This window comes from Grampus griseus (assembly GCF_964374135.1).
Source record: "Grampus griseus genome assembly, chromosome: 12".
Taxonomy (NCBI): Eukaryota; Metazoa; Chordata; class Mammalia; order Artiodactyla; family Delphinidae; genus Grampus; species Grampus griseus.
In genome coordinates this window covers 52,123,513-52,147,177 of record NC_139006.1, presented here as the reverse complement: position 1 = coordinate 52,147,177, position 23,665 = coordinate 52,123,513, and the positions used below count along the sequence as shown (strand labels likewise).

General features: G+C 38.4%; 1 protein-coding gene across 3 annotated transcripts in view; it reads right to left on the bottom strand.

Moving 5' to 3' along the window:
• KIAA1328 overlaps positions 1 to 23,665 on the bottom strand; it is a gene marked incomplete at its 5' end in the record, with an annotated part of 379,366 nt that overhangs the window by 46,804 nt on the left and 308,897 nt on the right. For all 3 annotated transcript variants that reach the window (XM_082668274.1, XM_082668275.1, XM_082668276.1), the window contains one exon: positions 8,205 to 8,313. In XM_082668274.1, coding sequence (XP_082524400.1) covers positions 8,205 to 8,313 — 109 coding nt within the window. The remainder of the gene's footprint in view (positions 1 to 8,204; positions 8,314 to 23,665) is intronic.

Genomic DNA, 23,665 nt, shown 5'->3' with positions numbered 1-23,665 from the left:
AATCAGGTTCAGGCATGTTTGCAAGCATGTTTCCATGGTGAATATTAAAAAATACAACCCTATCGCCCACCTCTGAGATGAGTCTAACTCTATTCCTAACCTTTTGTCAGGGAACGCACATAGAGTTTAGAATTAAAATAGCAAGGTCCAAATCTGAGCTCTGTTTCTTATTGCTTGTACGGTCCTAGGAAGTTCTACAATGACAACTACTATTAGCCAGGTACCAAGACTCTGCTAAGTACTTTATATAAACTATGTTGCTTAACCATCATGACCAGACTATGAGGGAGATATTGTTACCCCCATTTTATAGATTAAACTAAGTGATTTGTTCAAAACCACATAGGCTAGCATTCAAACCTAGGCCTATAAACCTAGGTGTTATAATTATTACCCCTGGGCTCTTAAATGTTCTATTGCCTCTCTGAGCTTTGTTTTCTCATGATTGTGAGGATCACATTAGGTAACATACATAAAAGAATTTTTTTTTTTTTTGCGGTACGTGGGCCTCTCACTGTTGTGGCCTCTCCCGTTGCGGAGCACAGGCTCCGGACGCGCAGGCTCAGCGGCCATGGCTCACGGGCCCAGCCACTCCGCGGCATGTGGGATCTTCCCGGACCGGGGCACGAACTCGTGTCCCCTGCATTGGCAGGTGGACTCCCAACCACTGCACCACCAGGGAAGCCCCCATAAAAGAATTTTTATAAAAGCATTTAAGTGCCTAGGACAGCAAGTGGCACTCAACAAATGTTTCTTAACATTGAAGTGAAGGGAATTTGATAATCTTGGACCAAAGGCACAAGTCTAAAACAGCAGTTGACGAGGCCAAAAACTGAAATGATAGCAGGAACTGGCAATACTGAACAGATGTCACTAATTGCAGCATTTTCCAGAATTCAGTGCCCTGGACAAGACCCACCAGGAAGCATAATCCTCACCTACTGCTGGCTCAACAAAGAAATAACATAATTATGTCTTATGTTCCAAGGGTAACCTTAGATTTTTTGCAACTACTTGGAACTACAGAGCATAAAATTTTGAAATGGGTTTACCTCCTATAAATGTGTGCCCTTTGTTTCTTTTTAAATATTGTTTTTAAAACTACGTAATACATTGTTGTTATAGAATATCTGGAAGATATAGAAAAGTGTTAGCAATAAAATAGCTCCTATAATCCCTTCCCCTAGAATTTAGAGAGATTTCCTGAAGCCAAGGACTAGAACTCTAAGTGGCTAGTAAGCATAAATTGTTGTAATGTACACTTTCCCTACTGTAAGTTCATCCTATGTCAAGAGTGTCTTGACAAGATTCCTCAAACTGAATTCATTTCTTGGAATTATACTGTGTCTTTATTATTTCTACTTAGCCTATTTGTTTCTGTTTTCTTAATTTACACACTCTATAAGCAGTGTTTGCAAGAGGAATGGATGATTATATTAATGGCTTTTAACAGTGGGAATTATTACAGTAACACCCCCAAATCATGGCTTAATTAAAAGGAACATCTTTTCATCAAACACCTAAAAATTTCCATGCATTCAGCTGTTCTTGGTAGTAATGTACCTGCCAGCAGGGAATTTCAATTTATCAACCTAGCTTCAATAAAAATCCTTTTGAATGGCTGGACTTTTCATCCTCCTGATAAGGAAGACAGGTGTATTTATAACTTCATATTTTCTTTTACATATTCAACCAATTATTTTCTGAAGTTTTTGGATTATCCCTTTTTATTGCCATCATTTATGTGCAATATATCATTCAATTTTGTTTTTATTTTGTTATTTGCAATATACACAAAATGGAAAAGTTATAGTAAATAGCATTTTGATTGTGTGTAGTGTGTAAACTATTATTCGGAGGGCATATAAAGCTAAAATGATAGTTCTTGGCCTAGAAGCCCACACTTGTGGAAATCATTTTGAAAAAAATCTAAGAAGAAAATTTATCTAATACTTTGAAAATGAATTTTAATAGTCATTAAAAAGAGCTTTACAATGATACGTAATTTGTATAAACATATATTGTGAAAGGACATAGCTGAACTTGCCCAACACAAGATCTGATACATAATAGGCATTCAGTGAATAGTAGCCAGTATTGCCACATATGGTCACCACTCATGTGCTCTATTGTATAGCAGCAATGAGTTCTGCTATTCAAACCTACCACATAAACCCAAGTAGTGCCTGTAAGGCCCTAGTTTGAGGTTTGGGATTTTAATTTAGTTCCTCTTTCTCTACCTTGGAAGGATAGCACATTATGTGCTAGGCACATGAGGGGATCTGGTTAAGTTCTAAAAATATTTGTGTGAATGTACAGGTGAGAAAAAAGTCTGATTTTTTTAAAAAAAGGATTTTGTTACAGTTAGGATTCTGGGCACAAGTGCAAGAAAGCGTTGCAATTTGGCTGTTGTGTGTAATAGAAACACAGCACTTCCCCTTCTGTGTAAGACTAAGTTTCTTCCTATCAAGTTATAAAAACAAATTCTAGGGCTTCCCTGGTGGCGCAGTGGTTGAGAGTCCACCTGCCGATGCAGGGGACGCGGGTTCGTGCCCCGGTCCGGGAAGATCCCACATGCCGCGGAGCGGCTGGGCCCGTGAGCCATGGCCGCTGAGTCTGCGCGTCCGGAGCCTGTGCTCCGCAACGGGAGAGGCCACAACAGTGAGAGGCCCGCCTACCGCAAAAAAAAAAAGAAAGAAAGAAAAAAAAAACCAAATTCTAACTCTTAAAGTAAGTTTGTCGGATTCCTACTCTAAATCAGAATTTTATAGGCTTAGTGCCTACACCTAAGAACAAAATTCAAGTTTCACACAGTGTGAGAAAATGAAAAAACAATGAAATTTGGGATGAGAAGAAAGAAAGAAGTAAAAGACATCCAAATAGTTAAGAAGTAAAATTATCTCTTTGAATGACATGGTTTTATATGTAGGAAACCCTAAAGACTCCACACACAAAAAAAACCTGTTAGAACTAATAAATGAATTTGGTGAAGCTGCAGGATACAAAATCAAGATACAAAAATCAGTTGTGTCTCTTTACACCAACAATGATCTATCAGAAAAGGAAATCAAGAAAAAAATCTCATTATGATAGCATAAGAAAGAATAAAATACTTGGGAATAAATTTAATCAAGGAGGTGAAAGATTTGTACACTGAAAACTATAAAACATTGAAGAAAAGAATTGAAAAAGACACAAGTAAATGGAAAGATATCCTGTGTTCATGGATTAAAATAATTAAAATTGTTAAAATAACCATACTACCCAAAGTGATATACAGATTCAATGTAATCTCTAACAAAATTCCAATGAAATTTTTTGTAGAAATAGGAAAAACAACCTTAAAATTCATATGGAACCACAAAAGACTCCGAATAGCCAAAGCAATCTTGAGAAAGAAGAGCAAAGTTGGAGGAATCCCACTTCTTGATTTCAAATTATATTACAAACAGTATGGTACTGGCATAAAAAAAGACACATAGACTCACTGGAGAGAGTCAAGTGCCCAGAAATAAACCCAAGCATAAATGGTCAATTGATTTTCAACAAGGGTGTCAAGATATGCAACGGGGAAAGGATAACCTCTTCAATAAATAGGACAGCATGTGGGAAAACTGAATATCCACATGCAAAAGAATGAAACTGGACCCTCATCTTACACTATACACAAAAATCAACTCAAGGTGGATTAAAGACTGAAATGTAAGATCAGTGACTATAAAACTCCCAGAAGAAGACACAGGGAGAAAGCTCCTGACATTAGCCTTCAAAATGATTTTTTGCGTGTGACACCAAAAGCTCAAGCAACAAAAGCAAAAATAAACCAGTGGGACTACATCAAATAAAAAAGCTTCCGCACCGCAAAGGAAACATTCAACAAAGTGAAAAGGCAACCTACAGATGGGGATTAAAATATCTGCAAGCTATGCATCTGATAAGGGGTTAATATCCAAAATATATAAGGAACTCTTACAACTCAACAGCAAAAAGCAAAGAGTCTGATGAAAAAATGGGCAAAGGACTTGAATAGACATTTTCCCAAAGAAGACATAGAAAAACACTGTCTTCAAGACAGAAGTTTAAGTTTTAGATTGCAGGGTACTTGGATCCTTCCAGCCTGGGTTGGCAGAGTGTGGTCTCAGGTTCCCAATATTCTGAGCCTGGGTCCCTCAATCTCAAACTCAGTGGGCAAGGAGTCTCCACAAGCCACCTTCAAGTCAGCCGTGTGTGAACAGTTGCCTGTGAGCATGACTGTGCACTGGGAATTGCTCTATAGAAAGCTCGGCAAGGTGGAAACTTACAGCAAAAATTTCAGAACACATAAAGCGTATGGTCTGACAGCAAAGGAACAAGGTCTTAAAAAAAAAAGAACAAATTAAGCTATTATTTTTTAAAAGTTCCCCAAATAAGCTATTAAGTCCTTCAAAGCACATACACAAATATTTTCCAACCTCCCTCAACAAAAAAAACAAGCTCTACAAAATGATCCCTCTTGACATAGCTCAAAAAACAAACCAAACAAGTAAAACAAAAAACATCAACTTGGTGTTGTGATAAAAACGAATCTTTCTGAAAAAACCTAGAGTAGTGAGGTGAATAGTGCTTCCTAGAAATAGGCTAACTACAGTTCCAGTTCCAAAAATTCACTAATTGGGCATGATTTGGTGAGATCAGTCTTTCTCTCTTCACATCTCACAGGGAAAAATAAAAAAAGAGGTCAAGAGTACCAGTCTTAACTCTTACGAGTCAGGAAAGAACAGAGAGAAGGAGCCTTAGTAACCTTTTACTTCAGGGGCTGAGCGTGTAAGCCTGCTGCTGCAGGCCTGGTATTTACCTCTGTCTATCAGTTTGGAAAGAATCATTATTGCGCTGTCATATGACTGAGAGATAGAAACTCCACCGGTATTTTAAAAAGTGACAAGATATCTGTTTCACTGAACAATTCCAGAAGATAGTCTTCATTTTAATATAAAATGTTCCAGATTTACATACCTGAATAGAAAAAAGACACCAAAATAGAAAAAATATACTGCATGCAACAGACTTTTCTCCTTGGTCAAATTTGAAATAAAAGATTTGAAGATCCAAAGCTACCTTAATGCAAATATCTGCCTGTTGCAAGTATACTGTTTGATGAAATTGGCATACATCAAGTACAATTAGAAAGCTTATTTATAATGAAGAAATACACAATTCTGCATCTTAATGGGGATGACAGTTACAGCTGATGGTTGTTAATTAACGTTAACTTCTTTTGCTCTGGGTCTCAGAGATTTCTTATAAGGTCTGTATGCTGGCAATGGACACAGCTAATTCTGCAAGGTACAAAAGGGGTAATTATCAGCAACATTTGTGCTCCTAACAAATTCATTGGTAACTTGCCCAGCTCTGGCTCCACACTGGAGACCTGAGGATCAAGTAGAATTGGTAAACTCTGACTCAGTGTCATGGCAGGAAAGGTATTTGTTCAACTTTCTGAGCAAAGGCTCACCTACCCACCAGGTGTTCGGAATGACAGAGAAAAGCCCCTCCAGTTCTCTCTCCTGGTGGAATGGTCTGTGGGTGTTGCCTGTTCCAGGCAAGCAGAAATGCAAGGCATTGTTTAGTTCAGTGGTGCCACCCTCCTGTACCGAGATGCCCACTGTGCTTACTTTCTTGGACAGCTCAGGGGTGTGTGATCAGTATTGGAGGCCGGAAGTAAGATGGAAAGGGAGAAGCACTGCAGGTCTCAGCACAGAAAACTATTATAAAGCCCTCTTTGCTTGTGCTGTAAATTACATATTTATTTTGTTAGCATGAGATAGATGAATATTTCCACATACAAAGGTGCCCTGCTAAAATCAGGATAAGTGATATTAATGTCCTCTGGTCAGTATTATTGAACCTCGAAAGCAATAAACTTTATGCGTCAATAAATATTACATTTGCAACATAATTAACATTCCTTTACTGTCTCTAGCACTTATTACACATTGTAACCACAAGTCTACAATACATTATTCACATTTGGGGTGTCACCAAGTGATGGATTGCTGTAGGAGAGGCTGTCCTTTAAATAAATCAACAAATAAAAATGCAAATGTTAACATTTTCAGCCACAACTTCTCCCATCTTGAATGCAGAATGAAAATTTCACATTACATTGACACGCAGCAGAGAGAACAATTAACAACGTACACTGTGAATGAGAAAGATGACTTTGCCAAGCTAGGTTTTATCACCTGCACATGGACCCACATGGGACTCTTATAGATGCCAGCACTTTTCAGAGAACAAAGGAAACCTGTCGCCCACTGGCATCTGTCCCATCCCCATCCTTTTCTGCAGGTCTTGAAAATTCTTGGAATTTAGGGTGGACAGGGAAAGGACTTTTATTCTTGTTCTCCTCAGTACTTTCAAAGGTTTCTTGGAATGAAGAACAACAGGCTTTCCTCTTGCGTTGAGTTTATATGTAAAAGCAGTCTATAAAAAATGCCTTTTCTACACTTTGAAATAAAAATAAATCAAATAATCTTGATTCTGAAGTCTGGAAAGCAACCACTGTGCCTTCCTGGTAACTGATTTTCATAGTACTGAATCTTATTCTTTCAACTCTGCACTTTGTATAATAGACCTATAATAGGCCATCAAGCACTTCTAAGGATAAAATCTGGTGTGCTGCACATTGTTTTGTTTAGCCAAATGCTCATTATTTAAGAAGCTTCTGAGAATCTGTATTTAGCTGAACTGCAGCATTAAGAACTAATAGATAAAGAATCCTTTTTTTAAGGTTTGTAGATATGAGTCTTCACAGCAATTTTAACCTGGGCTTGTAAAACTCTACAAAGTTGATATGGCCATTTCAGAAAATGTGTACTGAGGATGTACTATAAAACCCTTACTGGGGAAACATTTTATTCTTCTTTTTCATGCTTTTCTCTAAACTGAAGTGCAATCATCAAAAACACATTAGAGTAGTGTTAAAGATCTCATTGAAGATCTTAGTGTCAAAGATAGGAAAATTCATTAAGTTTGAAAATCCAGATTGTCTTTCCTCTTTACCTATAACTCCTCCAAAGAAATCCCTCAAGATGAGCTAGGATGGATCCTCTCTGAGCACAAGCGTTCATCCACAATGTTAAGTGGTCCAAGGTGGAAGCCCCATCAACCTTTCAGAGCCACAACTCACTGTAGGTCTTTGGCAAAATGCCATGCATGGTAGCATTAAAAATAAAAGAAAGGAGTAATGGACAAAGAATGTGGTAAACTAGTTAAATTTTCTTTTGACTGTGGGTGGCTTCCAAAATAGGGACGTTGTCATTGTCAACTATTATAATATTTAAGATCATGGGCTTTGGAGTCTGAAATGCTGGCTCTACCTCTTACTAGCTATGTGACCTTAGGCAAGTCACTCAATCTCTCTGAACCTTAGTTTCCCGATTTTTAAAATGAGTATGATAGTAGTACCACCTCATAGGCTGTGATGAAGATTAAATCAGATAATGCGTACAAAGGGCTGGGCACATAGTAGATGCTTAATAGATGATAGCCATTATTATTATCCTCTGTGTTAAGAGTCATTTCCCAAAAGTTCTTAATTAAGTCTTAAAATCTGTATTTATCTGATAAGATGCTAGGAATTTAAGTGCTCAATCATATCCCCAAGGAAACATAAACCAAGCCCCTTTGGTGTTGATGTTTATATATTCAGCCTTAAATGTATAATATGGGAGTTGGCTTATTAGATATGAGAGATTTTAATAACATAGTTCTTTTCCTGACTCCAGAAAAGGCTGATCAAAGTATTAACTCCTCAAATGTCTCTGGTATAAGTAAATGTTGACAGTCACTTAACTGTAGTACAAAACCCACTACAGTTTTTAATATCAATGAATTCAGTTAGTTAAGCTTACAGTCCAAGTGTATAACCATTCCATGATAAGTTGGGAAGGACCTGCTGCTAAACAGATTTTTTGATGAAAGGCAGGATTAGCTTTGTGTTTCTGTGGAAATCCTTGCCAATTGCCATTATCAATTAAGGAAAAGCATGCATAAAGGAAAGGGCTCCATGAGTTCAACCTGGTCATATCTAGATGCTTCCAAATAAGGGCCTCTCTTTTGAGTAGGAGGCATTAACAATTGTCAAGATTTTTCAATACTTATTAAATAACTCAAAAAAAGTTCTTATCTGCAGAATATTAAAACAAAGAATCCCTGAAACTTACCGGGGAGTGTCATGTTGCAATGATGCTGTGGTTGTGATTACAAGCTCCTTTTGGCTTCCTGTTGTCATAGGAGATGTGGACGCATCTTTTCTAACTTCTGCCATTGTCCCTGCATGAACAATAAAGGAAATAATTTGGGCACTTAATAAAAGGAAAAGTCTATTCTGAGTAATATATTCGTATAGGAATCCCCAAGCTTTAGAAGCAAGCCATTTTCCCCCATGAAATGAAACAATGGCAGATGGAAAACTCGGTGAGTTGTTTTGGTTTTGTAAACATCAGTGATCCATAATATCTTGTTTTTAAAAAAGTGCATTTGTGCAATAACAGACTAACTAGAGATTTTGTTTTTAAACCTGATGGCCTATCAAAGTCCTGCTGATTTGGGTTTATTGTAAAAATGCCCAAGGAGGTAGACTGGTTTATTTTGTTCCTTTTAACTATCAATATCATAAGAAAAGTTCTTTCCTCTCTTTGACAAAATTGATAATTCCAGCACTTTGTACTTCTACACCCTCCAAATTAAATTGATCCTAACCCCAGAACTTTCAAGGTAGACATAAATCTTGAATATTTCTTTTAAAGAACTCAACATGTAAGATGCTAAACAAGTAAGATGCAAAAACAAGTAAGATGTTAAAACAAGTAAGATGCTCAACTAACCATTCTAGGGCTGATTTGGCCTTTGTTCCTTTCTAGCAAGAAATGTTTAGTTGATAATTACTTTCTTCTTCTGGAGTGCTCAAGACTAAGATGGCATGGACAGAAAGACCTTTTGTTTGTTTTATAATTATTATTATTTCTAATAATAAGAAATTTATCCTCCTTTTTAAAAAAATTAACAAAATTGCCAACTTTTTATTTATTAAAAATACAATAAGGCTTTTTCACATATCAAATTCTCATGTTATAGCTGGAAGAGACCTTGGACATCATCTCATCCTGCTTCTTATTTGATAGATGCTTTTTGTAGGATGAGCTTCAGTAATGTTTTATTTTTTAAAAAAATTTTATTGGAGTATAGTTGATTTACAATGTTGTGTTAGTTTCTGCTGTACAGCAAAGTGAATCGGTTATACATATACATATATCGACTCTTTTTTAGATTCTTTTCCCATATAGGTCATTACAGAGTAATGAGAAGAGTTCCCTGTGTTATACAGTAGGTCCTTATTAGTTATCTATTTTATATATAGTAGTGTATATGTCAATCCCAATCTCTCAATTTATCTCTCTTCCCTGCCTCCCCACTTTCCCCCTTGTAACCATAAGTTTGTTTTCTACATCTGTGACTCTGTTTCTGTTTTGTAAGTTCATTTGTACCATTTTTTTAGATTCCACATATAAGTGATATCATATGATATTTGTCTTTATCTTTCCGACTTGCTTCACTCAGTATGACAATCTCTGGGTCCATCCATGTTGCTGCAAATGGCATTGTTTTGTTCTTTTTCATGGCTGAGTAATATTGCATTGTATATATGTACCACTTCTTCTTTATCCATTCCTCTGTCAATGGACATTTAGGTTGCTTCCATGTCCTGGCTCTTGTAAACAGTGCTGCAATGAACACTGGGGTGCATGTATCCTTTTGAATTATGGTTTTCTCAAGGTATAAGCCCAGTAGTGGGATTGCTGGGTCGTATGGTAGTTCTATTTTTAGGTTTTTAAGGAACCTCCATAGTGTTCTCCACAGTGGCTGTATCAAGTTACATTCCCACCAATAGCGCAAGAGGGTTCCCTTTTCTCCACATCCTCTCCAGCATTGGTTATTTGCAGACTTTTTGATGATGGCCATTCTGATTGGTGTGAGGTGAGGTATCATTGTAGTTTTGATTTGCATTTCTCTAATAATTAGCAGTGGTGAGCAGATTTTCATGCGCTTTTTGGCCATCTATATGTCTTCTTTGGAGAAATGTCTATTTAGGTCTTCTGCCCATTTTATGATTGGCTTATTTGTATTTTGATAACGAGGTGCATGAGCAGCTTGTGTATTCTGGAGATTAATCCCTGGTCAGTTGCTTCATTTGCAAATGTTTTCTAACATGTTTTGGGTTGTCCTTTCTTTCTGTTGATGGTTTCTTTTGCTGTGCAAAAGTTTTAAGTTTAATCAGGTCCCATTCATTTATTTTTGTTTTTATTTTCATTACTCTAGGAGGTGGATCAAAAAAGATATTGCTGCGATTTATGTCAGAGAGTGTTCTGCCTATGTTTTCCTCTAAGAGTTTTATAGTATCTGGCCTTACATTTAGGTCTTTAATCCATTTTGAGTTTATTTTTGTGTATGGTGTTAGGGAGTGTTCTAATTTCATTCTTTTATATGTAGCTGTCCAGTTTTCCCAGCACCACTTACTGAAGAGACTATCTTTTCTCCATTGTATGTTCTTGCCTCCTTTGTCATAGACTAGGTGACTGAAGGTGCATGGGTTTACCTCTGGACTTTCTACCCTGTTCCATTGATCTGTATTTCTGCTTTTGTGCCAGTACCATACTGTTTTGATTACTGTAGCTTTGTAGTATAGTCTGAATTCAGGGAGCCTGATTCCTCCACCTCTGTTTTTCTTTCTCAAGATTGCTTTAACTATTCAGGGTCTTTTGTGTTTCCACACAAATGTAAAATTTTTTATTCTAATTCTGTGAAAAATGCCATTGGTAATTTGATAGGGATTACATTGAATCTGGAGATTGCTTTGGGTAGTCTAGTCATTTTCACAATATTGATTCTTCCAATCCAAGAACATGGTATATCTCTCCATCTGTTAGTGTCACCTTTAAGTTTTTTTTCATCAGTATCTTATAATTTTCTGAGTACAGGTCTTTTGCCTCTTTAGGTAGGTTTATTCCTAGGTATTTTATTCTTTTGGATGCAATGGTAAATGGGATTGTTTTCTTAATTTCTCTTTCTGATCTTTCATTGTTAGTGTATAGGAATGCAAGAGATTTCTGTGTATTAATTTTGTATCCTGCAATTTTACCAAATTCATTGATGAGTTCTAGTAGTTTTCTGGTGCCATCTTTAGGATTTTCTATGTAAAGTATCATGCCCTCTGCAAACAGTGACAGTTTCACTTCTTCTTTTCCAGTTTGTAGCCCTTTTATTTCTTTTTCTTCTCTGATTGCTGTGGCTAGGACATCCAGAACTATATATCTTCTTCATGGATTGATCCCTTGATCATTATGTAGTGTCCTTCACTGTCATTTCTAATTTAAAATTCTATTTTGTCAGATATGAGTATTGCTACTCCAGCTTTCTTTTCATTTCCATTTGCATGGAATATCTTTTTCTAACCCTTCACTTTCAGTCTATATGTGCCTCTAGGTCTGAAGTGGATCTCTTGTAGACAGCATATGTATGGGTCTTGTTTTTGTATCCACTCAGCCAGTTTATGTCTTTTGGTTGGAGCATTTAATCCATTTACATTTAAGGTAATTATTGATATGTATGTCCCTATTGCCATTTTCTTAATTGCTTTGGGTTTGTTTTTGTAGGTCTTTTTTCTTCCCTTCCTCTTTTGTTCTCTTGTGGCTTGATGACCATCTTTAGTATTGTGTTTGGGTTGCTTTTTCTTTTGTGTGTGTGTTATCTATTGTAGTTTTCTGGTTTGCATTCCCCATGAGCTTTTGAAATAGCAGTCTATATATATACAAGGTTGTTTTAAGTTGCTGGTCTCTTCATTTCAAATGCAATTCCCATTTCCTGCATTTGTACTCTCCTCTGCTCATGGCTGCTGATTTAGATATCATATTTGTGTGTGGATGATTTCCTCCTTTTACTGTATTTTTGCCTCTACCAGTGAGCTTTCCCATTTGTGATTTTCTTATTTCTAGATGTGGCCTCTTTATTTTCCTCCCTGCCTAGAAAAGTTCCTTTAGCATTTGTTGTAAAGCTGGTTTGGTGGTGCTGAATTCTCTTAGCTTTTGCTTCCCTGTAAAGCTTTTGATTTCTCTGTTGAATCTGAATGAGAGCCTTGCTGGGTAGAGTATTCTTGGCTGCAGGTTTTTCCCTTTCATCACTTTAAATATACTGTGCCACTCCCTTCTGGCCTGCAGAGTTCCTGCTGAAAAGTTAGCTGATAACCTTATGGGGATTCCCTTGTATGTTATTTGTTGCTTTTTCCTTGTTGCTTTTAATATTTTTCCTTTGTATTTAATTTTTGACAGTTTGATTAATATAATACAATATAATATTATAATTAATATATAATCTCAGGCCCTTTCTCTTTCTCTTCTTCTTCTGGGACCCCTATAATGTGAATATTGGTGAGTTTAATGTTGTCCCAGAGGTCTTCATTTCTTTTCATTTGCTTTTCTTTATTCTGTTCTGCAGAAGTGATTTCCACCACTCTGTCTTCCAGCTCACTTATTCGTTCTTCTGCCTCAGTTATTCTGCTATTGATTCCTTCTAGTATATTTTTCATTTCAGTTGTTCATCTCTGTTTGTTTGTTCTTTAGATCTTCTATCTCTTTGTTAAACATTTCTTGTATCTTCTCAGTCTGTCTCCATCCTTTTTCTGAGATTTTGGATCATCTTCACTATCATTACTCTGAATTCTTTTTCAGGTAGATTGCCTATCTCCTCTTCATTTAGTTGTTGTTGTAGGTTCTTTATCTTGCTTCTTCGTCTGCAATATATTTCTTTGTCATCTCATTTTGTCTAACTTACTGTGTTTGTAGTCTCCTTTCTGCAGGCTGCAGGACTGTAGTTCCTCTTGCTTCTAGTGTCTGCCCCCTGGTGGGTGAGGTTGGTCCAGGGTCTTGTGCAGGCTTCCTGGTGGGAGGGAATGGTGCTTGCCCTTTTGTGGGTGGAGTTGTGTCTTGTCCCTCTGGTGGGCAAGGCCATGTCGGGAGGTGTGTTTTGGGATGGCTGCAAGCTTAGTACGACTTAGTACGACTTGGACAGGCAGCCTGTCTGCTGATGGGTGGGCTGTATTCCTGTCTTGCTGGTTGTTTGGCCTGAGGCATTCCAGCACTGGAACCTGCAGGCTGTTGGGTGGGGCTGGGCCTTGGTGCTGAAATGGGGACCTCTGGGAGAGCTCATGCCAATTAATATTCCCTGGGGCCTCTGCTACTAGTGTCCTCACCCCCACAGTGAGCTACATCCAACCCCTGCCTCCCCACAAGACCCTCCAAGACCCCTAGGTAGGTTTAGCCAGGCTCCTGTGGAGGTACTGCTTTGTGCTGGGTCCCAGTGCATTTGAGACCTTGTGTGTGCCCTCCAAGAGTAGAGTCTCCATTTCTCCCAGCCCCGTGGAGCTCCTACACTCAAGCCCCACTGGCCTTCAAGGCTAAATGCTCTGGGGGTTCTTCCTCCCGATCCCAGACCCTTAGACTCTCTTGAAGGGCTATTTTTATATGGGAACGTCCCTGTGTAGCCTGCATGGGTTTGACATATATATATATATATATATATATATATATATATATATATATATATATATATATATATATATATTTATTTATTTATTTTCGGTGCAAGGGCTATGTTTAGTATGGATGTCTGCTCCCTCTTTCCTCAGTGTATGCTGGACGTTATCCCCTTGATAGGGGTTTGACTGGTGTTGTGGTGACTAGAGCCTGCCCTGGGTATTGTGTGGGGCCTCCCCTTTGCTCTGTGGTTGTCGGGGTGGGGTCTGCTCCCTAGTTGGAGTAGAGACCCCAGATCTGTTTCTTAGCTGTGTTTCTGATCTGTGATGCGAGGTAGGTGGGATTGGAGCAGTCCCACTGGAAGAGAAGCCACTGAGTATTCCTCCTCTGGAGCTGTTCACCTGTGAGCATGCTATGTTGTGTCACCTTCCACCTGTTGTGTGAGCTCACAAGTTACTCTGTTATTGGCACTATTCTCAGCCCCATCTTAACTGTGGGTATGCTGTCAGTTGGCCCTGGAGTCTCTCAGGCGTTGTTTTTACCAGGCCACCAACATAGATACACTGAAGTCACGTCCCAAGATTGCGGTAATCCTGGATCTGGACCCACTGTGGCGCTATGGGCGCTATGGGGGCAGCTCTAACTCTGACCTGGACCAACCCCTGCATGTACGTGCCCACAAAGTTCACACCTGCTAAAGCCAGACCCACCTCAGTTGCAGGAGCACTTGTTGTCTGTTCAGATGTTCTGCAGGCACTGAGTTTACCAAGCCAGTTGCAGGGTTTTAATCTGTGGTTTGTGCAGGTAAAAGGAGAGATTTCAGCTCTTCTTCCTTAGTCACACAGCCCCTGGGGCTCAGCTTTGGTTTCAGCCCCACCTCTGCATGTGGGCCATCCATAGGCATCTGCTCCCTGCCCAGTCGAGAGTGGGTGGAGGCAGTGACGGGGGTGCACTGGCATGCTTTGGTGGGAGGGGGCAGAGGTGGCGACTGATGGGGACGTGCGAACCCGCTCCAGCAGGAACCCCTCCTACTGCCTCTGGGGGCGGGGGCCGGAGGGCGGGGAGAGAGACTGTCATGGTGACCCTGCCCTTCACATGTCACTTAACAATGGCGCTTCACTTCTATGGTGGTCTGGGCTTCCTCCAGGAGCATTCCCAGTTGTGGAGTTCCTCACTCCCAACCCTTCAGGCTGTCTCCACACAGCCCACAGCAATTCTCTCCCCAGTTCTGCTCTCCAAACCCCACATTCCAGCATCTAGCCCCTGTCCACACCAGCAGACACACAACTCAGGCTGGGGCATGCAGGGCTGTGTCATGGACCATCTGTGTAGGTCTCACTCTGTCCTGCCTGCCACAGACTGGCTGCTGTGCTCTCCTTCAGGCCCCTGACGCTCCCCTTCTGTCTCAGCTGATCTCCCCACTGGCAATGGGGGTTCCCTGGGTGCAGGGACCTCTCCTCTCCTTCAGCTCCTCCCAAAGCCCCCACAGGGTGCAGGTCCCGTCCTGCTTCCTCTTTTCTTTTTTTCCTTTTCTCTTTTCCGTCCCCCCGGTTATGCGGGGATCTTTTCTTATCCTTTTAGGTGTCCGAGGTCTTCTGCTAGTGTTCAGCAGGTGCTCTGTAAGAACTGTTCCATTTGTAGATGTATTCTTGATGCCCCTGTGGGAAGAGGTGAACTCCATGTCCTCCTACTCTGCCATCTTCTCCTTCTCCCCACTGCTTCTTAATATTATTTTCCACATAACACAAAACATTCCTGTCTTTTTCTTGGAAGACTATAAAAATCTCATTCACAATTTTCTTCTGGTTCCTAGGAAACTGTTGCCCAGGCTACTGAAAGAAGTTATTTGGGAAGAGTCACTATTTCTTTGAGAAAAGGGTGAATATTCAAATGACCTGAAATCAGCTTTGGCTCTGGAATACCAGACCAAGAATACCACGTGCTAACTCTGGGAGTGGCACAGTTTAAGTGTGACCAGAGAAAATCAGGTCTGGAGAAGGCAAGAGTCTTATATCTGCAGAGATTAGCATCAAAACAATCACCAAGATCCTTGGTATTCAAAAGTCACACTCAATATTGACTGTTCTCTATCATGTAGAGATATAAAAGACCAGTCATCCAAATGTACAATTCAGACTTATATACAAACCTGTGGGACCTTCAACCTAAACCAGTACTTTCTCATACTGGACACAAACTCCATTAGTTCATACAATGCATTCAGTCAGTAAATGTTTACCAAGTACCTAATGATTCACAGGGGCTGGTGCTAGGATTAATCTCAGGCTTAGTTTATGGAGAGGGGAAGGAAGATGTGAGAGTAAGAAATGAGATACTGTGAACAATCTGGTAAAGAATCATAAATAACTCAAGGCAGTACAAGGTAATAATAACCGCTAACAGATATAGTATGCTTAGTATGTGCCGGGTACTATTCTAAGCCTTTTCCATATACAATGTATTCTCTTAAAAAAAGTAGCTTTATTGAACTATAATTTGAATACCATAAAATTTACGCCTCTTAAGTGTACAGTTTGATAAATAGTAGTAAATTTATACAGCTATGAAAGCATGGCCACAACCCAGTCTTTAATATTTTTGTCATGAATTTACTTATTCACTTTTGTAATTCAGTTTTAGAATATTTCATCACTTCAAAAAGTTCCCTCATGCCCATTTGTAGTCAATCTCTTCTCCCTGTTTGGCCTGCTCCCATTACCCTCCAGCTCTATCTTTATAGTTTTGCCATTTCCAGAAATAGATACTATTTCTTAATATATAATTTACAGATAAGGAAAATAAGCTGTAGGGGACTTAAATGACCTGCCCAAGATCACAAAGCTAGTAAGTGACCAGCAGTCATATCCAGCCAATCTGATCCCAGGGTTTTTACCATTATGCTATACTGCTGTAAAAAATAATAGGAGAAGTCTGAGGAATTAAGAAGTGGCAGAGATCACATCTGGCTGTAGGATTAGGGAAGATCTGATGCAGGAGGTGAACTTTTGAAAGAAAGGAATAAGGAGCATGGAATTAGCAAAAGCATTAAATTAGAAAACCTTAAGGCTAAATAATGTATTCAGGAAATATTTATTGAGCATCACTATGTCCTTTTAGCTTGCTAATCACTTTAAATCACTTTACCTGCATTATCTCATTAATCTTTATAGCAGTCCATAAATTATATTATTGTCCTCAATTTACAGATAAGGAAGTGGAAACTGTGAAAAGGTCAAGCAGCGTGCCCAATATCACATAGGGGCTGGTCGGAACAAGGCTGGGCTTTGAATGCAGTCAAGGTCTATTTGCCTCTGAACTGCAAACTCTTAAACATTGTGTTAGTTGAGCTCTAAAATAAAACAAAGCAGCAACAACAATTAAAAAACCCAAACTGGGACTTCCCTGGCGGTCCAGTGGTTAAGACTCTGTGCTCCCAATGCAGGGGGCATGGGTTCGATCCCTGGTCAGGGAACTAAGATCCTGCGTGCCACATGGTGTGGCCTAAAAAATAAATAAATAAAAATTAAATTAAAAAACAAATAAATGAATAAATTAAAAAAACCCAAACTGATCTTTGGGGAGATTATTCTTGTGGCAGAACTTAGAATAGAGTGGAACAGAGACAATGGAGGCAGGCAAAGCAGTTCACTACGACTACAACTGCTGGGTGGAATCTTGGGTGACAGAAGGGGAAATTAAAATAGGTAATAGGAGGAGAAACAACTGGAAGGGATTTGTGGCTGAGGAGAGAGGGGAGAAGAAATGCCTGGTAGTGAGAAGAAGAGAAATATCTTTTTAGTCGCTATCATGGAAAACCTGAACATCAGTCTTTTTTTTTTTTTTTCTGTTTTGATACTTCTGTCAAAAACTTGGTTGAGACAATTGATATTTGATGGGGAAAATTTTAAAAAGAAATTTTAACAGAGCGTGCAGGGACTTCTATGTACTTCAGGAGTACGTAGAATTATGAGGAATCCCTCATAATTGCAGGCACAATAATGTATGTATACATGCTCATTCATTTTTCTGGGTAAAGAGACCATAGTTTTCATTATATTCTGAAAGGAACCTCAAAAAGTTAAGAATGATTGCTCTAAGGCATAGGGCAAGTTTATTCCTTTTTCTTAATTCTATAAGCTCTATTCCTTATTAAGTTTCCAGAAAGCTATATATCAGCTTTTAATTATATTTGTTCCTTCTATAAAATTTGATTTAATATTAAGTATACCAACAATTACGTAGTTAATGCATATTCATAGAATGACATATCTCTCTATATTTATACACACACACACACACACACACACACAACCACACACACACAAACACAATGTACACATTTTAAAAATAAAAGTGCTGGTAAGACTATCATCCACTAAGCAGATAAATCTCATGTATAAATGCATATGTTTATATATATGTAAATATATGTGAATATATTTATGTAAATAAACACACATATATTTTTGCATACACAGATGGAATTGAACATAATGGATCATGTCCCATTTATATAGAGCTGGTGGTATGTCTGCTCATCCATCAATCGACATCTCATGATAAGAGAACTTCTTAGAGTTAACATTGAAGAAAACTCTGTTTCTTGACCCTTTGTTTCATTTTGCATTTTTAAAATAGCTGAGCTATATTATAGCATTCAGTTTAGTTTAAAGAATAAATGATAAAGAAAATACCAGGGTGAGCCCTTTCTAGATCAAGAAATAAAATACTGGCAGCATACAACCTGGAAGCATCACCAATACCCCTTCCTGATTACAATCTCTTCTCACATCCAAGAGCCAGCCACTATTCTCCAAAGTACTCCCTTTCTATTCTCTATAGTTTTACCACTTATGTGTGCATCCCAAAATGTGATTTAGTTTTGACACTTTTGAACTTTATACAAATAGAAATATACTGTATATATTCTTTTTGAGACTTTTTTTGCTCAGTATTATGTCTGTGAAATTGACCTGTGTTGATGATCTACGTAGCTGCAGTTTGTGTTCTTTGCTATACAGTATTCCACTGTATGCATTTATGACTTTTTATCCACCCTGTGATTGATGGACATTTGGAATATTTCTGGTTTGGGGCTAATGTGAATAATGCTGCTGTGACAGAGGCCGCTAGTTATCCACCAAAACACACTCTTCCCTTCTTCCGGGCTACACAGCTAGATTATATTCCTCAGTCTTCCCTGTAATTATGTATGGTCAGGTGGAAAACTAGTGGGCACTGCGTGGGCCATTTCAGGCCTGTCCTATAAAAACCTTGAAGCCTTTCACGTGCACTCTTCCATACCCTTCCTACTCTTTGTTGACCTGCTATGGCAGGGCCAACAGTTTCTTACACAAACTCTTTTAGAAAACAAAGGAGGAAAAAAAGACTTCCTGACTCATTAAAAAAGAAAACTGGTGAAATACACATTTACCATTTTAATCATTTTAATGTGTACAATTCACTGGCAATAGGTGCATTATAATGAATGTTGTAAAACCATTGCCACGCTCTAGTTCCATAACTTTTTCATCACTCTAAATGGAAACCCTGTACCAATTAAGCAGTCATTCTCCTTTTTCCCCTCCTCCTGAGCCCCTGTGAACCACTAATTTTTTTTGTCTATTCTGGATATTTCATGAAAGTAAAATCATACAACATGATTCCATCAACATGGCCTTTTGTATCTGGCTACTTTCACTTCGCAAAATGTTTTCAAGGTTCATCCACATTGTAGCATATATCAGAAGTTTATTCCTTCTTGTGGTTAAATTATATTCCACTGTATGTATATATTGCATTTTGTTTATACATTCATCTGTTCATGGACATTTCTGTTGTTCCCACCTTTTGGATATTATGAATAGAGTTGTTATGATCATTTCTGTACAAGATTTGCTTGAAAGCATTTTGTCAATTACTTTGGGTATAAACTTATGAGTGGAATTGATGAGTTATATGGTAATACTGTTTAATGTATTGAGGAATCACCAAAGTGTTTTCCACAATAGCTCCATAATTTTAAAGTTCTAGCAGCAATGTATGAGGGTTCTGCTTTCTCTGCATCCTCTCTAACTTATTTTACATTTTAAAAATTATAACAATCGTAGTGGGTGTTAAAGTGGGTATCTTATTTGATTGGATTTCCCTAACAATTAGGGATGTTGAACATCATTTCATGCTTGTTGGCCATTTGTACATCTTCTTCAGAGAAATGTCTTTTAATGTACTTTGCCCAGTTTTTAAATGGGTTGTCTTTATGTTTTTGAGTTGTAATAGTTCTTTATATATTCTGGATACCAGACCCATGTAAGATACATGATTTTCAAATTTTTAACCCACTCTGTGGACTATCTTTTCATTCTCTTGATAGTGTTCTTTGGCACAAAAATTTTTAATTTTCATGAAATCAAATTAATCTATTTTTTCTTTTGGTTGCTTGTGTTTTTGGTGTCAAATCTAAGAAACCACTGCCTAATCCAAGGTCCCGAAGATCTGTACCTATGTGTTCTCTGAAGAGCTTTATAGTTTTAGCTCTTATACTTAGGTCTTTGATTCACTTTGAGTTAATTTTTATATATGGTATGAGGTATACAAATGAAGGATACAGCTTCATTTTTTTCACATGTGGATAGCCAGTTGTCCCAGCATCACTTGTTGAAAAGACTATTCCTTCCCTATTGAATTGTCACAGCACTCCTGTCAAAAATCAATTGTATCAACTATCTATCTATCTATCTACCTACCTACCTACCTATCTATCCATCTCTAGCTATCTCCTTATATCAGTACCACACTGTTTTGATTACTGTACCTTTGTAGTGAGTTTTGAAGTGACGAAGTTTGAATCCTCCAACTTTGTTCTTCTTTTTGTTTTTGCGATACATGGGCCTCTCACTGTTGTGGCCTCTCCCGTTGCAGAGCACAGACTCCGGATGCGCAGGCTCAGCGGCCATGGCTCACAGGCCCAGCTGCTCCGCGGCATGTTGGATCTTCCTGCACCGGGCACGAACCCGTGTCCCCTGCATCGGCAGGTGGGCTCCCAACCACTGCGCCACCAGGGAAGCCCTGTTCTTCTTTTTCAAGACTGTGTTAGCTATTGGGAACCCTTGCAATTCTTTATGAGTTTTAGGATCAGCTTTTCCATTTCTGCAAAAAAGTGTTGTTGGGATTTTGATAGGAATTGCACTGAATCTGTAGGCCAACTTGCGGAGTACTGCCATCTTAAGAATAGTAAGTCTTCAAATCCATGACCGTGGGATGTCTTTCCATTTACGTCTTCTTTAATTTGTTGCAGCAATGTTTTGTACTGTTCAGTGTACAAGTCTTGCACTCAGTTAAATTTATTGCTAGGTATTTTATTGTTTTGATGCTGTTATAAATGGAATTGTTTCCCTGTTCTTTTTCATTAGTTCATTACTAGTGTATAGAAATACAATGGATTTTTGTGTTAAATTCTTTGCTGAAACTTTGCTAAATTCATTTATTAGCTCTAAAAGTTTTTGTGCAATTAGCTGTAGTAGTTTTTGGTTTTCTTCTGCATTCTCTAGGATTTTCTATATATAAAATCATGTCATCTGCTAATGCAGTTTAACTTCTTCCTTTCCAACTTGAATATGTTTTATTTCTTTTTCTTGCCTAATTTTTCTGTCTAGAACGTCCAGTAAAATGTTGAATAGAATTGGCAAACGTGGGAATACTTAGCTTGTTCCTGATCTTAGAGGAAAAACTTGCAGTCTTTCACAATTGAAAATGACATTAGCTGTGGGTTTTTCATAGATGCCCTTCATCTAGTTGAAGAAGTCCCTGCTACTCCTATTTTATTATTGTTTCTATCATGGAGTGTTGAATTTTGTCAAATGTTTTTTCTGTGTTAAGATGATCATATTTTTTCTTTTTATTAATATGGTATATTGTATTGATTGATTTTCATATGTTGAAGTAGCTTTGAATTCCTGGGCTAAATCCTATTTGGTCATGATATATAATCCTTTTAATATGTTGCTGCATTCAGTTTGTTATCATTTTGTTGAGGATATTTTCATCTATATTCACAAGGGATTTTGGTCTGTAGTTTTCTTGTGATGTCTTTGGCTCTGGTATCAGACTAATGCTGGCCTCATTTTAATGATTGAGTAAGTGTTCCTTCCTCTTCTATTTTTTGGGAACAGTTTGAAAACAATTTGTGTTAATTCTTCTTTAATATTTGGTAGAATTCACCAGTGAAGCCATCTGGTCCTGGGCTTGCCTTGTTGGGAGTTTTTTGATTACTGATTTAATCTCTTTACTTGTTATAGGTCTATTCAGATGTTCTACTTTTCTTGAGTCAGTTTTGGTAGTTTGTGTATTTTTAGGAATGTTTCCATTTCATCTAGGTTTGTTGCCTTTTGGTTGTCTACTGTTTGTCTCAACTGTTATTTTTTACCCCAGGCGGCAGTGCTCATTTGGCTTTCAGTGTTTTCAAAGAATGTCCTACGTGTAACTGCTTCTCTGTCCTGAAAAAGTCCAGAGGTAGGAAAAACAAAGGCAGTCTCCTTGTATCAGTCTTTTGGGAAATCCACAGACAGGTTGAAACAGACAAACACAACTCCTTGAGAACAAGGTCTGCTTCCTCTGGGACCAGGTACTCACACCTGGAACTTGGCTGCCATCTACAAGACTGCTGCCATGCTGTGGAAGGGGGCAGGGCAAGGATAAATTAAAACTTTATTAAGTTCTCCTATCATGTTTCAGTGGCCTTTTTTTCTGGTTAAGAATTTGCTTGGTTTCCATAAATCATTCACCATCTTTCAGAGCTCTGATAATGTTGGTTCTGACAGTATGTGCCAGGTTTTTCAGTGTTTCTGGCAAGGGACAAGCCCCTGGAAGTCCCTACTCTGCCATTTTTGCTGACACGCTCCTGACTCATTTATGACACTAGTATAACTCTGATACCAAACCTGACAAGGTCATTACAAAAAAAAGGATATTACACACCAATATCTCCCAATCAGTGTAATTCATCAAATTAACAGAATAAGGAAGAAAACACATGATCATCTCAATAGGTGCAGAAAGAAAAGATCTGATGAAATTTAACACTCATTACGACAAAGGCTCTCAGCAAATGAGGATGGAACTTTCTTAACCTGATAAAAGGCATTTACAAAAAGCCTACAGCTAAAATCATACTTAATGGTGAAAGACTGTCTGCCTTCCCTATGACAGTGGGAACAAGGCATGAAGTCCACTTTTACCATTTTATTCTACATTGTAACAGAAGTCCTAGAGAGTACAGTGAAATAAGAAGAAATAAAAGGCATAAAAAGATTGGAAAGAGAGTAACTGTTATGGACTGAATTGTGGTGTCACCCTCCACCCCCCCAGCAATTCATATGCAGAAGTCCTAACCCCCAGTACAGCTCAGAATGGGACTGTATTTGGAGACAGGGCCTTTAAAGAGGTAATTAAGGTCAAATTAAGTCATATGGGTGGCCCCTAATCCAACATGACTCTTTGTCCTTATAAGAAAAGGGAGACACACCAAGAATGCACATTCACAGCAAAAAGGGCAAATGAGGACACACTGAGAAGGCAGCCATCTGCAAACCAAGGAGAGAGGCCTCACGGGGAATGACTGGAAAGGAACATGAGGAAGTTTTCATGAATAATGGAAATGTACTATTTCTTAATTATGTAGGTATATCCAATTGTCAAGGCTTATTAAACTGTACTATTAAGTCCTGTGCAATTTTATTGTATATAAATTAAACCTCAATTAGAATAAAAGAAAATGAAAAAAACCCCACAGTTTTCTTGCCTCTCAAGCAGTGCTGTTTTTAAGACCCCGCTCTACTCACTTTGACATTACCAATCAATCAGCATTAGGACTTTGAAGGGACCAGCACATACACTTCTTAAGCCACTAGATCATTGCAGGGACTGAGGTCAAAAGGTCTAATTGATTAGATCCTTGTTGTGGGAAAATGGGGCAAGGACACAAAAAGAAAAATTAATATTTATACAGTCAACCCTTGAACAACGTGAAGGTTAATGCGAGTGTAACTTAGAGTAGGCCCTCCGTATAGGCGGTTCCTCCACATCCGTGGATTCAATCA